Source organism: Stenella coeruleoalba (genome assembly GCF_951394435.1).
Source record: "Stenella coeruleoalba genome assembly, chromosome: 14".
NCBI lineage: Eukaryota > Metazoa > Chordata > Mammalia > Artiodactyla > Delphinidae > Stenella > Stenella coeruleoalba.
In genome coordinates, this window is record NC_137160.1 from 89,264,090 (window position 1) to 89,278,896 (window position 14,807).

General features: G+C 46.9%; 1 protein-coding gene across 2 annotated transcripts in view; it reads right to left on the reverse strand.

Moving 5' to 3' along the window:
- Positions 1 to 14,807, reverse strand: part of POLE (DNA polymerase epsilon, catalytic subunit) — a 55,184-nt gene that overhangs the window by 15,951 nt on the left and 24,426 nt on the right. For both annotated transcript variants that reach the window (XM_079943185.1, XM_079943186.1), the window contains exons 22-32: positions 14,402 to 14,494; positions 14,014 to 14,158; positions 11,623 to 11,780; positions 11,050 to 11,245; positions 10,199 to 10,413; positions 8,608 to 8,710; positions 8,094 to 8,174; positions 7,858 to 7,980; positions 2,209 to 2,421; positions 1,780 to 1,989; positions 1,376 to 1,519 (exon numbers count right to left, since the gene is read on the reverse strand). In XM_079943185.1, coding sequence (XP_079799311.1) covers positions 1,376 to 1,519; positions 1,780 to 1,989; positions 2,209 to 2,421; positions 7,858 to 7,980; positions 8,094 to 8,174; positions 8,608 to 8,710; positions 10,199 to 10,413; positions 11,050 to 11,245; positions 11,623 to 11,780; positions 14,014 to 14,158; positions 14,402 to 14,494 — 1,681 coding nt within the window. The remainder of the gene's footprint in view (positions 1 to 1,375; positions 1,520 to 1,779; positions 1,990 to 2,208; positions 2,422 to 7,857; positions 7,981 to 8,093; positions 8,175 to 8,607; positions 8,711 to 10,198; positions 10,414 to 11,049; positions 11,246 to 11,622; positions 11,781 to 14,013; positions 14,159 to 14,401; positions 14,495 to 14,807) is intronic.

Consider the following 14,807-nt stretch of genomic DNA (forward strand, 5'->3'; position numbering starts at 1 on the left):
GTGACACAATATGGCGAAGATCTCACCCCACAACTGAGCTAAGTCGTAATGTGTGCTACAATGCACAGGCAAACACACGTGCGCACACTCTTACAGCCATGCATCGTTTAAACAGGCCTAGAACCTCTGGTGCCCACAACCATGGAGTAAACCCCTACAGCCCATCTCTCCCAATGAGTAAAATGAAAAGGTCTGGGCATAACTTCAAGAAGCTGCCCGAGGCTTCTAAAAAGCAGACAAGCTCCCAGACTGTGAGGGGCAGGTGTTCCCGCTTTATATTCCTCTTTTCTCTCCTGGGTTTAACCTTAAGGGTGCAGGAAGCAAAAACCGCAAGAGAAGCCATGTTTTCCTGGACAGAAGACTAGGAAAGGAGTGTGGGAATCCTGGCGAGGAGGGAGCAGGAGAGGGGTGCCCAAAGGGGAAAATATCCTACAAGGAAGGATGTCCTCCTACAAACTTACATCACATCACATCCAAGAAAGCTACAGAATTCCAGATCATCTGTCCTCTGCTGCCCAACACCCACCCTGTCCTCTCTCTAGATCCATATTTTGCTGAACATTCTGGTCAGAATCGAGTTTCACCTTCTCCAGAAGGCTCCTCTGTCTAGTTGCCAGTTACCAATACTCGAATCTCATCTCCTCAACTAGACATCAACCTGTTAATCGGTTCCTAGCACCCAACCAAGAAACGTGCTCATTTGCTCAGTGAACGAGCTCTGGGTGGAGCTGACTGGGAGCTCGGCCTCTGAAGACACCACAGCTGAGAGGAGGACGCCTGCTGTAGGACCCCACGTATGTGAAATGTCCACAAGAGGCTAATCTAGAGGTAGAATGTGGACCAGTGCTTACTGAGGGCTGGGAGAGGGGAGAGACTGCTAAGGGGCCCGGGGTTTCTTTGGGAGTGATGAAAACGTTCTAAGATTGACAGTGGAGATGGCTGCATAACTCTGTGAATACACTAGAAGCCAACGAATCGTACACTAGATGAGTGAACTGTATGGCATGTGAATTAGACCCCAATGAAGCCGTTAACATCAAAAGAGCCTATGGAGACAGAGCCTGCAGCCTCTGACTAATGTCCACCCAGTCCTTCCCCTGCTACATGGACGTCAGATGCAAGAGGACGGCGCAGCAAGGACAATGACACCCACAGCTTCCATCATTGAGCGTTCACTTGGCGCTTCACAGCACCATTTCAATTAATTTTTACAGCATCCCAAGAAGGTTCTCAGGAGATGGAGGCTCCAGAACACCTCGCTCAAGGTCACAAAGCTCACTAGGTCTTTGCGTGGCCTCCTCCATAGTGGAGACAACCTCAGAGGCTGAGCAGACAGCTGACCTCAGTGATCAGCAACGCCAGCTGCCCCCCGTACCTTCCGATAGGAAGGGCCCTCCTCCGCTTTGGCCACCCGCTGGTTCACGTAGAATACCCGGGGAATGTTCAGCTTGATGCAATACAGGTCACTGCCGATGACAGCCCACAGCCTGAACAAGCCAGCCTGGCCAGTCTCGCTGATCTGAAAGGAAACACAGGTCGCACAACAGTGCGTGTCTCACCGTGTCACAGAAGGCACTCAATACCTGTGGACAGGCCATCTCCCAGGTGGCCTCCAGCACCAGGCCCTGTCACAGAGGCACAAAGGTAAAGCCCTGCCCTTCCTGCTCCATTCCAGACCAGGTCCCCAGGATCGTGAGCCATCCAGATACCCCTTCGTTCCCATAAGCCATGCTCCCGCCCTCAGGGGTGTCCCGCCCTCCCACTGCTAGCTGTCCGCACTTGCACGATCTGCCACGGGAGGTCCAGAATGCTGCGAGCAGTTCTTCGCAAGAAGCCCCCCAGCCCTGTGGAGGGCCCCTCTCGGATGGTCCCAGGCCTCGGTGCACCTTCTGGCCCCGCCAGACGCCGCCTCTTCTTGTGAGCGAGGCGCTGTCGAGCCTGTAGCTGCCACTTCTTCTTGTGGAACTGGAGCCAGACCAGCCACTCTTCCTGGGATAGGGCAAGAGGAGGAGACGGGAAATACAGTTGAGCACGAGTGAAACAGAAACACCCTTCCACAGTCCCCAAGTGCTCTGTAAGAACTGGGTACATCTTGCCAACTTGCTCAGGGGTCAAGGCCCAGTTCAGGGCCCAGACCCTGCAGGGAGACGGCTCGTCACAGGTCAGGCCTGACCAGCGTCCCTGCTTCCTCCCCCTGAGGATTCTTGCCTGGGTGGATCCAAGCCCCGGAGGCTGCCCCAAGATCTCCTGCCAGGGCACCGTCAGCTCCAGGTCCTGCGACTCCTCCTGGCTCTCCCAGTGGCTATGCCTCCTCTTGGTAGCAACGGGCACTGCCGAGTGCAGCGGCTTCACAAGGCCGAAGTCCTCCATGTCGGGGGCGCCAAGGCTCTGGGCACCTTCTGAAGCTTGTGCCACGCCCACCTGCAAAGAGCCAAAGGAGCCTTAGAACAGCTCTCTCTAGAAATCACCGTAAGTGCACCTCTGAATAAGGTAAAATACTTGTATGCAAACGTATTCATTTACAGACTAATCTATTTTTAAACTTTTAAGAGTGAAAAGGTCAGACAGAAAATGTCACTCAGGCATCACCATTATGAAGTGAATGTTTACATTTTTCTGTGCTTGCTTCAGAACTCTCTCCTCTTCATAAGAAATAAAATACTGCAAAGAATAGGTAAAGGCCCCCTGTTTCTCCCTCCCAGCCCCCAAGCACAGTGCCTACCACTCCCCACACATTTTGAACTTTTACTCCGTACCTATAAACCCATATACCATTACTTTAAGCTGCAGTTTTATATGAACAGAGACACATGGTACACAACCCACTGCAACTTGTTTTACTCAATAACGTATTTTTGAAATTGATCCCTAATGATGCATGTGGACATTGTCCATTCATTCTAACTGTAGGATATTCCATTATGCAAATAAATCAGCTTACCTATCCATGACATTCTAAAATGAAGAATGGTTAATTTCTACTCTTTCAGAACTAGAAACTGGGTTCGTCAACAACCATCCTTCCACATGCTGCCTGAAGACCTTGTGTTCACACTCCCACCAGAAATACAGATAAGCTCCTATTTTCCCACATGTGCTAATAGTTGGTGTCACCATAGTCATTTTTTGGTGTGATGTGGTATCTAAATACTTCATTTTTCATTTACCTGACAGTGGGGTTGACCCTGGGGCAGTCAGTCTTCTAAAATGGCCCTGATGACCCCCACCTCCAGCTGTTCATGCCCCTGTATGACTCCCTCCTGAGTGTGGGCTGGACCCAGTGACCTGCCTCAAATGAACAGATTACAACGAAAGTGACAGGATGTCATTCTGAGATTAGATTATAAAACACAGTGACCTCTGAACTGCTGGCACTCTGGCTCTTATCCAGTGCTTGCCCTGAAGTCAGCTGCCAGGCTGTGACCTGCCCTCTGGATAGGTCCATGGAGCAAGGAAATGAGGACGGCTCCACTCGTGAATCCTGCCACCAGCTACCAGAGTGAAGCACCTCCTTACCCAGTTGCTGGGGAAGCCTTCAGATGAGACCACAGTCCTGATGACACCTGACTGTAGTTTGTGGGAGACCTTGAGCCAGGGGACCTTGATAAGCTGTCCCCAGATTCCAGAACCACAGGCCACAGAAAGTGCAAGATAATAACACACCTGTGGGACTTCCCTGGTGGTGCAGTGGTTAAGAATCCACCTGCCAATGCAGGGGACACAGGTTCGATTCCTGGTCCAGGAAGATCACACATGCTGCAGGGCAACTAAGCCCGTGCGCCACAACTACTGAGCCTGAGCCCTAGAGCCCGCGAGCTGCAACTACTGAGCCCGCGCGCTGCAAACACTACTAAAACCCATGCATTCTGGGGCCTGCATGCCGCAACAAGAGAAGCCACCACAATGAGAAGCCTGCACACTGCCACGAAGGGTAGCCCTCGCTCGACACAACTAGAAAAAGCCCGTACGCAGCAACAAAGACCCGCCGCAGCCAAAACAAAAAACAAAAACACCTGTGTTACTTAAGCTGCTACGTTCTCGGATTACTTGCTACATAGCAACAGAAAAATATACACATGCTTATGGACCATTCCTAACTTTCGTACATTCCAAATATCTTCTTCGAATTATGACTTGTCTCTTTATGGTGACTTCTGTACTGTAAAAGTGTGTGTTTTTTACTTTTTATTATAAAAATTACAAAAGTAATGAATATCCATGGTTCTTATAACTCAGATTCAATAAATACCAACGTTCTGCCATTCTTGTTTCAGACTACAGAAAATTTACATTTTAATTAATTGAATGTATCTGTCTTTCCCTTTGTGATCGTCTTTTATGCATGCCTTAAGAAGCTCTTTCTACCTCAGCATCATAAAGATAGCCTCCTGTGTTTTTTTCTAAACAGTTGTTTTCTTTTTCAGTTTAGATCTGTATTTGGAATTTGTTTTCATACTCAGTGTGAGATAGCTACTTACTTCTTGAAATATGAAAAAACATTTCCCCCAGTATCATTTATTGAATAAGCACTCCGTTCTCCTTAATAATGTATAACGCTACCTCTGTGACAGACCAAGCTCCCATACGTATTTGGATCTGTTTCTAGGGTACCTATTAGCGCTACTGCTGTATGGTCTTGCCTTAATAAGACTTTCTTGTGTGTCTTGTTACATACTAAGACAAGCTTCCTCTTGTTAATCTTCAAAATTGTTTTTGTTTTTCTTATACTTGTTCTTCATATGAATTTTAGGATTAGACTTTCAAGTTACATGAAAAAACTTTTTGCAGGACTTCCCTGGTGGTCCAGTGGTTAAGAATCCGGCTTTCACTGCAGGAGGCGCAGGTTCAATACCTGGTTGGGGAAATAAGATCCTGCATGCCGGCCTTCCCTGGTGGCACAGTCGTTAAGGATCTGCCTGCCAATGCAGGGGACATGGGTTTGAGCCCTGGTCCGGGAAGATCCCACATGCCACGGAGCAACTAAGCCCATGTGCCACAACTACTGAGCCTGTGCTCTAGAGTCCAAGAGCCACAACTACTGAGCCCACACGCCACAACTACTGAAGACCGCACGCCTAGAGCCCATGTTCTGCAACAAGAGAAGCCATTGCAATGAGAAGCCCACACACCGCAATGAAGAGTAGCCCTCGCTCACTGCAACTAAAGAAAGCCTGCACACAGCAACAAAGACCCAACGCAGCCAAAAATCAACAACAACAACAACAAAATCCTAATTGTTTCTAGTATAAGATAAAGCTACAGATTTTTATATATCAGCTTTGTATCTAATGATCTTGCTGAAATGTCTTATTAGTTAAAACAATTCCTGGGTTTCCTTACATTTTCTGTGTTAACAATTATATCACCTGCAAATGACGAGTTTTATGCCTTTCTATCCTTAAAATTTAACTTCTTTTCCTTGTTGAATTATGCTGGCCAGGACTTCCAAACAATTTTGAATAGAAGTGATGGTAACAGGCATCCATCTCCTGTTCCTCAACTTTAATGATTCTAATGTGCCATTAAATATGATGTGTGCTATTGAGTTTCGACAGAGACTTTATCAGAGAAACATCTCATCTTTTATGATTTTGCCTGCTCAAAGTTTTATCACGAACAGACATTAAAGTTTATCAAATGTTCTTTCTTGCCTCTACTGGAAATGATCCCATAAGTCTTCTCTTTTGATGATGATGATGAACAGATTTTTCCTAAAATTAACTGAATTAGCAGATCTCTGAAGTTAACACCTGCCATTCCTTGCATAAGTCCTGCTTGTACACAATGTTACTGTTGTTATACGGTGCAAAATTTAGTTTGTTACTATTTTTGTACCTGTTGTTTGTTACTGCCAATGGCCTATAACACTCCTTCCTTTTCCTGGCCTGTCAGTTTGTTACCAAGGTAACAAGTGTTATCAAGATTACCAAATGAGCTAAGGAGCCTCTTTTTTTATTCTCTGGAATAATTTGTTTAAAAAGTTCGGTAAAATCCCTCTGAGAAACCATTTGGGTCCAGTGTTTGTTTCTTTCTAATTATGATTCTTTTTTTTTTTTTCTGCGGTACGCGGGCCTCTCACTGTTGTGGCCTCTCCCATTGCGGAGCACAGGCTCCGGACGCGCAGGCTCAGCGGCCATGGCTCACGGGCCCAGCCGCTCCGCGGCACGTGGGATCTTCCCGGACCGGGGCACGAACCCGTGTCCCCTGCATCGGCAGGCGGACTCTCAACCACTGCACCACCAGGGAAGCCCTATGATTCATTTTTTAATGGTTAAAGTTCTATTCAGTTTTTCTCTTTTTTTCTTAGGTTAATTTGAATAATTCTTCTAGGATACTATCCATTCCATCTAAGTTTTCCAATTGTTTAGGAAAGGTAACTACTTATTTATTTTCAGGCTTTATTATATCTGCAATGATAATGTTTTCATTAAAACAAAACCTGAAATACCTATCTTGACAAAGATTTGTCTATTTCATAAGTCTTTTCAAAGATCAAGGTTTTGGTTTTACTGTTTGTTCGTTCATTTCTGCTCTTGCCTTTATAACTTCTTTCTTTCTACTTTCTTGGTTTACTCTACTGTTTTCGAATTTTTCACAGCTATAAGCTTACTTAATTTTCTACTGGTTTTTCTTTTCTATTATACGCATTTAAATAGATTATGTGTTATTTGTAGTCCTCTTTAGCTGCATACTACAAATTTGGATAGTATTTTCATTCAGTAAGTACTTCTAATTTCCATTGTGACTTCTTTGATCCATGAGTTACTTATAAATGTGTTTCTTTTTAGTTTCCAAACAATATGGTCTGTATATAAATTATTTGGAATCTGTCGCAATGCACTTTGCAGCATACAGACAGTCTTATTTTAGGTGTTCTTGAAAAGAATGTGTATCCTTTAATTACTGGGTGCAAGGTTCTATTTGTTAACTAAATCTAGTTAGCTACTAAATCTAGTTAGCAATTGTGTCATTCCAACTGTACACATTTTTACTAGTTTTTGGTCTGCTAGATCTATCAATTGAGAGAGATGTGTCAAAATCCCAAACTGCTTAGATGTCAATTTCTTCTACCTTAGGTAATTTTTACATTAATTAATTTGAAACTAAGCTATTAGAATTGCTATATATTTCTAGTGAATTGTGGTTTTCAGTATAGTTTGATTCCACCCTTATCCCTACTAGTATTTTTTGGCCTAAATAGTTTTTTGGTCTGGCATTAATGTAGCTCCATCAGCTTTGTTTTGGTTAATGTTTACCTGATATGTATGTTTTTTCATCCTTTTAATCATTTTGAGCCCTTTTAAGTATAGCTCTTATAAATAAGATAGTTAGACTGTAAAAATTCAACCTGAGAGTCTGCTTTTAGCAGGTGAGTTTGTTTACTGCTCTGGTTGAAGCTCACTTTCCATTTTCAGCACCTCAGAATTTTCTTCTTGCTCTTCTGATTTTAGCTGTGCTTTTCATTATACTGTCTTCAGTATTTTTTGGAGTTTCTAACAGAATTTTTTTTTTTTTTTTTTTTTTTACAGTTTAGACAACTGAGGTCTCAAGGTATAGTGATGCATTCCAAGTTACTGAGTCTAATTAGTATATCCTCCATTTACACATAGTTCTTCACCCTAAACTGATGATTCACAAAGTTTCTTATCACAAAAGAAGAACATTGGGAGGAATTAAAGGATAAAGTATCAATGTGTACATTTTTAGAAAGAAAAAAAACATTGTAAATGCCTGAATGGAAGGAAGCATCCAAAATTATGGACAGCAGTGTGGAGACTTTGGTGCCCTGTGTGCCCGTGGGACACTGCCCAGCACCAACCGTCACAGCCTCTGTTGGCCTGGGCCAGGCCCCATTACCTGTCTCTTGCCCTCAAGGACGAAGAGCTCACTGATCTTCTTCTGCTTGTAGACATCGTTCTTCTCCAGCAGTTTTTTGTGCAGCCAGTCAGGGTGCTTGACACGTGGTACTGGGTTCTTCACCTACATAAAGGTGAGATCGATCACTTGTCTGATGCTGTTAGTCTGGGCCAGGCCCAGGTTTCTGTAGCTTTTAGGTCACACTGCGCCCTGTTTCCACCAGTTCTCAACCTCACCTGCTGCAGAGCCGCAGGGATTGTGATGATCTTCTGTATGGCACTCCCCAGTCGCTCGATGTAGTAGTCCCAGTCCAGAATCTGAGCGCGCAGGAAGCCAGCAACAAGCGGGGTGTGCGAGAGAAAAGCAGCAGCGGCGGCATGCTTCACGTGTCTTACTTAACCCTCTCAGAAATTCTAAGGTAAAGGTCCCATTTCGCAGAGGAGGAAACTGAAGTGGAGAGTGTAAACGACTCTCCCGGGATCAGAGCTGGTAGGGGGCCAAGCCAGCACTGGAAGCCTGTGCCAGACCCCAAGCCTTGGTCCATCCAAGAGAACAGTTAAACGGGCCTCCCCAACATTTAGCTTCTCCAGTTTTGCCCTAAAATGTAACTATTTCCTCATTCATTACATAACAGAAAGGAGGAAATCAAGAGTGAAGTCTCCAGCCAAAAAGGAGACCTGAGTCAGGGATACTCTGCCCTGTCTAGTTTTCCTCCTAAACTTCTGAGAGTAGGAAAAAACCAGCACTCACTGTCCGAATATCAAAGTCTTGAAGGGAAGAACTCTTAAGCCATTTCCGGAGAAAGTGCTTCCTCACCGTGGGCTCTGCCTGGAAAATGGCGAGTGGAATGGCCCTGGGCAAGAAGAGACACAAAACTCAACAATGTGAAAACCTCCCTAAACCAGGTCATAGCACTTACCAAGTACACACATATTCTACATGGAAATAAGTTATTATGACCTACTTTGTAACCTATGTTTCTATTCATTGTAGTTATTTGTATAAACTACACCTGTATCTGATGTTTATCATACTTAATAACTAAAGAATACTTCATCATATTAAAATACCACGGTTTAATGTACAATCCCCTACCATTGGCCATCTGGTCTGTGTTTGGCCACTGTTAACAGAGCTATTTATACAAGCGTCCTTACATAAGTTATATACTCATGTGCATGTATGTAATTATTCATTGGGTAAAATATTAGAGAGCCACCTGCTCACCCGAAAACGAAGCCAGTTTTCACATCATTAGCAAAGCAATAGGGCAACTGTCACCACCCCTTTCTTTCATTGGAGGAAGTATTTGTTATTGTGAAATATCATGAAGAAACTTAGAAAGAACACAACAGACACCTGTGCACCCACCACCCAGTCCTATCAAACTGGCCCTGCCGTTTTTATTTCACGGATGAAAAAATAAAGATGACGATGAAGTCCCCAGTGCAGCTCTCCTGACCCTCCTCATATAGAAGTAAACACCATATTTTTCTTGGTGTTTATCAATCCCATGCATGCTTTATAGAACTATTTTGTGTACCCATAAAAAAATAAGAGTACTTTCTATGTGTGTAAACTTAAACAGGTGGAAGTACACTGCATGTGTCGCCCTGCAGTCTGCTTTTCTTGCTCTATCAGTGATGTAACACGTAGCTGTGATTCAATCATCCCAACTCGAAAAGCACAGCATCAGTCTCCTCGGGGGTGTGAGTGATCCGGAGTCCTGTCCTAAACCTGAAATGGACCTTGTGATGGGGCCCATCGTAGCAGACCCTCCAAGACATCCCCACTCCCCTATGCCTGACTGAGAGGGTGCTCTCAGTCTGGTCTCCCAAGAACCCAGATTCTCCGAGCTCCAGGTGGATGGGCTCACCATGCTCTCTCAGGGGTCCCACCAGGGCCCCAGAAAGCCTTCCTGTCATCTGATCTGCAGGGGGTCTGAGGCCTAGTTCCTCCCTTTTCTAAATCCAGACTATCCCTACACTGTTTGTTTAAATATTTATTTATTTTTGGCTGCATCAGGTCTTAGTTGCAGCACAGGGGATCTTTTCTTGCGGCGAGCAGGCTCTACAGCGCACGGGCTCAGTAGCTGCGGCATGCGGGCTTAGTTGCCCCACGGCATGTGGGATCTTAGTTCTTCGACCAGGGATCGAACCCAGGTCCCCTGCACTGGAAGGCGGATTCTTAACCACTGCACCACCAGGGAAATCCCTCCCTGTACTGTTTAAGGAAGCTCATCTCTCTATGGAAGGACAGAGGTTCCACAACAGATGCAGGTTTTCAATGTGAGCATACGAGACCCTTAAGGAATTCCTTCCTTAACACTGGAAACCCTTACCTCTCTGTGACCGGAGACCCCTCAGGCTTCCGGGAGATGATGTAGCGGCAGCTCAGCCCTGCATCCTTCACCATCTGATCCCCCAGGAACTCAGCCAGGCGCCTGGCCGTGCTGATGGACGTGGACTTCTGCTCCCCATAATCTTCCAGCTTCCGAGACATGGAACGGTTCTCAGAGATCAGCTCGAACAGCTCGGAATCAGGCATGTTAGCTGCCTGGAGAAAGAGGCAGTGGGCAAAACGTCACGCAGAAGGAAGGGAGCACCACCGTGAGGCTACCCGAGACTTTCCTCCAAGTGAAAGTCTGCGTTTCTCCAGCCTGATGAGCTGAAGGCAGCAGTGTAATAGGGCTGTCTCATACCAGCACACAGCAACACTTACACCACACACAAAACCGTGCCTTTTATTAAAGTGTGCAGAAAAGTATCAAGAAACGCTTATTGAGCGATTAGCACAGAGACTGCAGAAAAGAGAAAAGACAGAGAATTGATTTTTCTCCTAAAAGGAAAAGAAAGATGGGGAAAGGAGAAACCAGCAGGGAGAAGAGGCATAGGCCAGCCGGACAGCACCTGGAACAGCTGAGGAGCCAGCAGCTTCCTTCAGCGATGAGGAGTCCAGGGGCCTATCTGAGGACAAACAGCTTACAATTCGTTCATTATCATGCTATTTGTTTCCTTCACAGAATTCTGTCACTGGTTATAGAAGTTAAGGGGGGATTCTGAGAGGCCCTGGAACTAAGGAAGTAGTGAGAGCCCATCAGAATTATTAGCCTTGAGTCCACCTGTCACCTTGCTCACCAGGACCCTCTCTGACTGCAGGACCCTCAGAGCCAGGTGAGGACGGTGGCCTTACCTTGCTGTACAGCACGTCCAGCCAGTAATCGGCCACCTTGGCAACAGAGCCATACGCCTCCTCTAGGGTGCTGCCCTTAAGGAAGGCCTCGAATACTGAGGACTGGAAGATTTTAATCAGCTGCAGCTCCCCACGGCGTTTGACCTCGAAGCCCTTGAGCTCAGCCAGGGAACCATCCTCATTGAATACGGCATACCTAGAAACACAGGCAAGCACAGCAGAGAGGGAGAGCCTGGGATGCTGGCTGCTTCTCCTCGCCCTCGGCCTTCCTCCTGCTCTTACCCACCCCTCCAGCATCCATCAAGCAGCAAACATCTCTCCATCCTGAGGTTTATGCTTCTCCAAACTAAAAATGACTTAAGGGCCTGCCATCTGTAGAACCAGAATATAACAGGTGGAGAACAGAGTTGGTAGCATCAGTGTCGAGAACAGCTTTCCAAATTGAATCAAAAAGGCCAAAAAACTAGAACTGAGGTCTGTTCCCATCCTGGCTCCTGGTCCACTTCCTGGAGGAGTTGTTAAACCTAGTCTATCCATTTCCTTTCCTAAGCATAAAGTCTGTGGGATTCCTACCTCTTCTTCAGTTTCTTGCCTTCTTCCTTGGAGGCTGGAAGGATCATGGCAAGGTAGGGTCCGTCAACCTCAAAAAAGATGCTGTTCTCTGAGCGGGAGACATAGGTGAGCGAGGAAGGCTCAGCCAGCTCCTGGTACTGCTCATTGGTGAAGCCTTCCTGCACAGCAAGAATGAAGAGGGGCTCAGCCTCACTTGTGATCGTCCAAACCTGGAAACCACCAGCTGCCCTCCAAGGGGTGGACAGATCAGCCAAGAGCTGGGGCTCTTCCATACAATGGACACCACTTGGCAAGAGAAAGGGATCAAGTTCTGACACGTGTCCAACGTGGATAAAATGAAGTGCATCCTGCTTGGTCCAGAAAGTCACACGCATGTTTCCTTTCATAGGACACGCTGGAAAAGGCAAAACTAGCACACAAAGGACATGCTGGGGAGCCAGGCTTGGGTGTAAGGAGAAGGGCTGACAACAAAGGGGCAGCACCCAGGAACCTCTGGGGTAGTGGGCTATTCTGTGCTGCGCTGTGGTGGTGGACACACACCTCTATGTGTGAATCAAAACCCACAGAACCTCACCCTGTAAAAAGTGAATTTTACTGTAAGCAAATTAAAAAACATTCAACCAGGATCTAGGGTGACCCCAAGAGAGCCTGCAGACTGGGACAAACGAGCTTAACTTCATTATCGCTGCATGACAGAACCCTGCCAGAGGGCTGGCTTAAGAAACTCTGGCAAACCTTGTGTTGCCTGGGTGGTGTAAGACTAAAGATAAAACGCTCGACTGCAGCTGGTGAGCTTACTGCTCACAGACACATGGTTCTGAACCTATTTTACACAAATACTAGGGTTGAACAAATAAATCAATACATTAGGAAAACTAGAAACAGGAGAAAGAAGTTACTAATAAGGAAAAGAGAATAGATTGGAGCTGGATATATCAATAGACTCAGGTTATATATTTTTAAATATATATGCAGATAAAGAGAGAAATAAACGTACATTCATGCGTGCAGGGTTATTATACACACACACATTTCCTAGCCAATCTGCTGTGAGCAGCAGTGACACCTCAGACCCCATCTCGGTTTCTAACACCACTCTCCAATAAAAGGAAGCCAGGCTCCTTGGGGAAATGGCTGATTCCAGGGTGGGACAGGGGAAATACAAGATGAGGCTGGAGTGTCTTGTAGTCCCAGAAAGTAAGAAAGTACTCCAAAAAAAGCCAAACCCAAACCCCAGAATGGGGCATGTCTCAAGGACACGCGGGTGAATATGGAGGAGCCCCCAGCGGCCAAAGGGGAACAAGCTGAGTAACAAAACATGCCAGGACAGAACTGGGTTGTGGCCCAACAGAACAAACATGCGCAAACCCACACTGACCTAACAAATGACTCAATAAAGAGACAAGCAAGGGAGTAAGTGGGAGGGAAGGGTGGCAGCTCTTCCTTACAGAAGGTTCCGATGAATAATTTTCAAGGAATGAGGGAACTAGAGTCGCCTTGGGCAGAGTGATGCCTGCTGTAACCACTGCTGAGACCACTGCTAGCGCTAAAACCAGGGGGCGAAGGTTCCAAGCGAAACGGCACATCTGCAGAATCTCGAAAGTATCTCCTCCACTGTCTTTACTAATTACAGTGGTGGCTTTGCTATGTGGCCAGACTCTGCCACTCCTCCTGGGAGTGTGGACTCACTGGCTCACTCCAATAACGCGACACTGGGAAGCCAGCAGGCAGCGGGAGTGCAGGTCCCAACACCATGCCCTGACAGAATGCCAACACGGGGCATGTACTCTGGAGTGTTCCTCCAAAAACCCCAAATAACTTCAGTCTAATAACAAACAACAACAGACAAATTCAAATTAAGGCTCAGTTAGCAAAGCACCTGACCAGTATCGAAGTGTCCTGGTCATAACAGACCAGAGAGACCAAGGGGCTGCCAGGCTGGAGGGGACTAAGGAGACAGGACACCCAAACGCAGTGCACAAAAAGTGGGGAATCCAAATACAGCTGTAGTTGAGTTACAGTGTGGTGCCAAGGTGACTTCTTAATTCTGACAATTACACTGCGGTTTATAAAAGATCTTACTTAACATTAAGGGAAGCAGGCTGAAGGATATACAGAAATTCTCTATTCTATTTTTGCATTTTTTCTGTAAGTCTGGGTATTACGCTGAAGGCGAATGTAGACTCAGGTAACTTTTGAGCATAGCGTTTTCTGGACAGATGCTCAGGCTAGAGAAAAACAATCTGAACGTTGGAGACAGGGAGGCCTGAAGTCAGGATGGGAGCATGTCAGTGACAGCCAGCCCAGCCCCCTTTCCCAAATCCCCGTCAGAGCAGTGGCACGAGGAAGCCAAGCCCAGACGGTAGCCCCCTACTGGAGACGCAGGCTCACCTTGACCATGATGTTTAACATAGCCCCAGGGTAGGAGATGGTCACCTTGGGCTTTTTCACACTGGTCGTCTTGATGACAAAGTTTTCCGGGAAGCTGTTGGGCAGGACACACCATATTCCATCTGTGTCCAGCTCTAAGGGCCTCCTTCAGGGAAACAGAGAAATGAGACCACATGGATGGTGGACATCGACGCCTACAGAGCAAGAACCCCCTTGTCAAGTCCTTACGGTGGACAAGGCTCCCCCGGTCGTGAACCCACAGAACGAAACACCTGCCCCTCTCCAGCTCTATCTTCATCAACCTGTCCCTTCTCTCCCCCAGCCATCCGGCCTCCCCACCAGGCCGCGGCCCACCCAGCCTCAGCAGCTGACCAGGTGCAGCACTCACCCAATCTGCTCAATCAGCTCCCGTGCCTGGGTGATAATGTTGGCCCCCGTGAAGCAGACGATGCCAGCCATCTCCATGGAGTACCAGCGGGCCCTGGGAGGGACAGTCACAGCAGAGGGGGTGGGAGGGGCTCCCTCTAGAGGGTCATTAGAGTTGGGGCTGGGAGGAGGGGACATCTGAAGCAGGGAAGAACTAAGGCTGAATTTAGCTCTGTGCTGAGGACACTCCTCTGTTCCTACTTCAAGGTGCAGGGCTCCGCTCAGGAAAGTTCTGGAAGGATGCCACATGCTGCCACTGCAACAGCTCACAACCTCAGCTCAGCAGGACTCTCAATACCAGCCAGATGGCCGTGTGTCCCTGAGTCCCCTCCCACTCTCCCCAGCACCGTCTCACGCCTCCTCCGTTT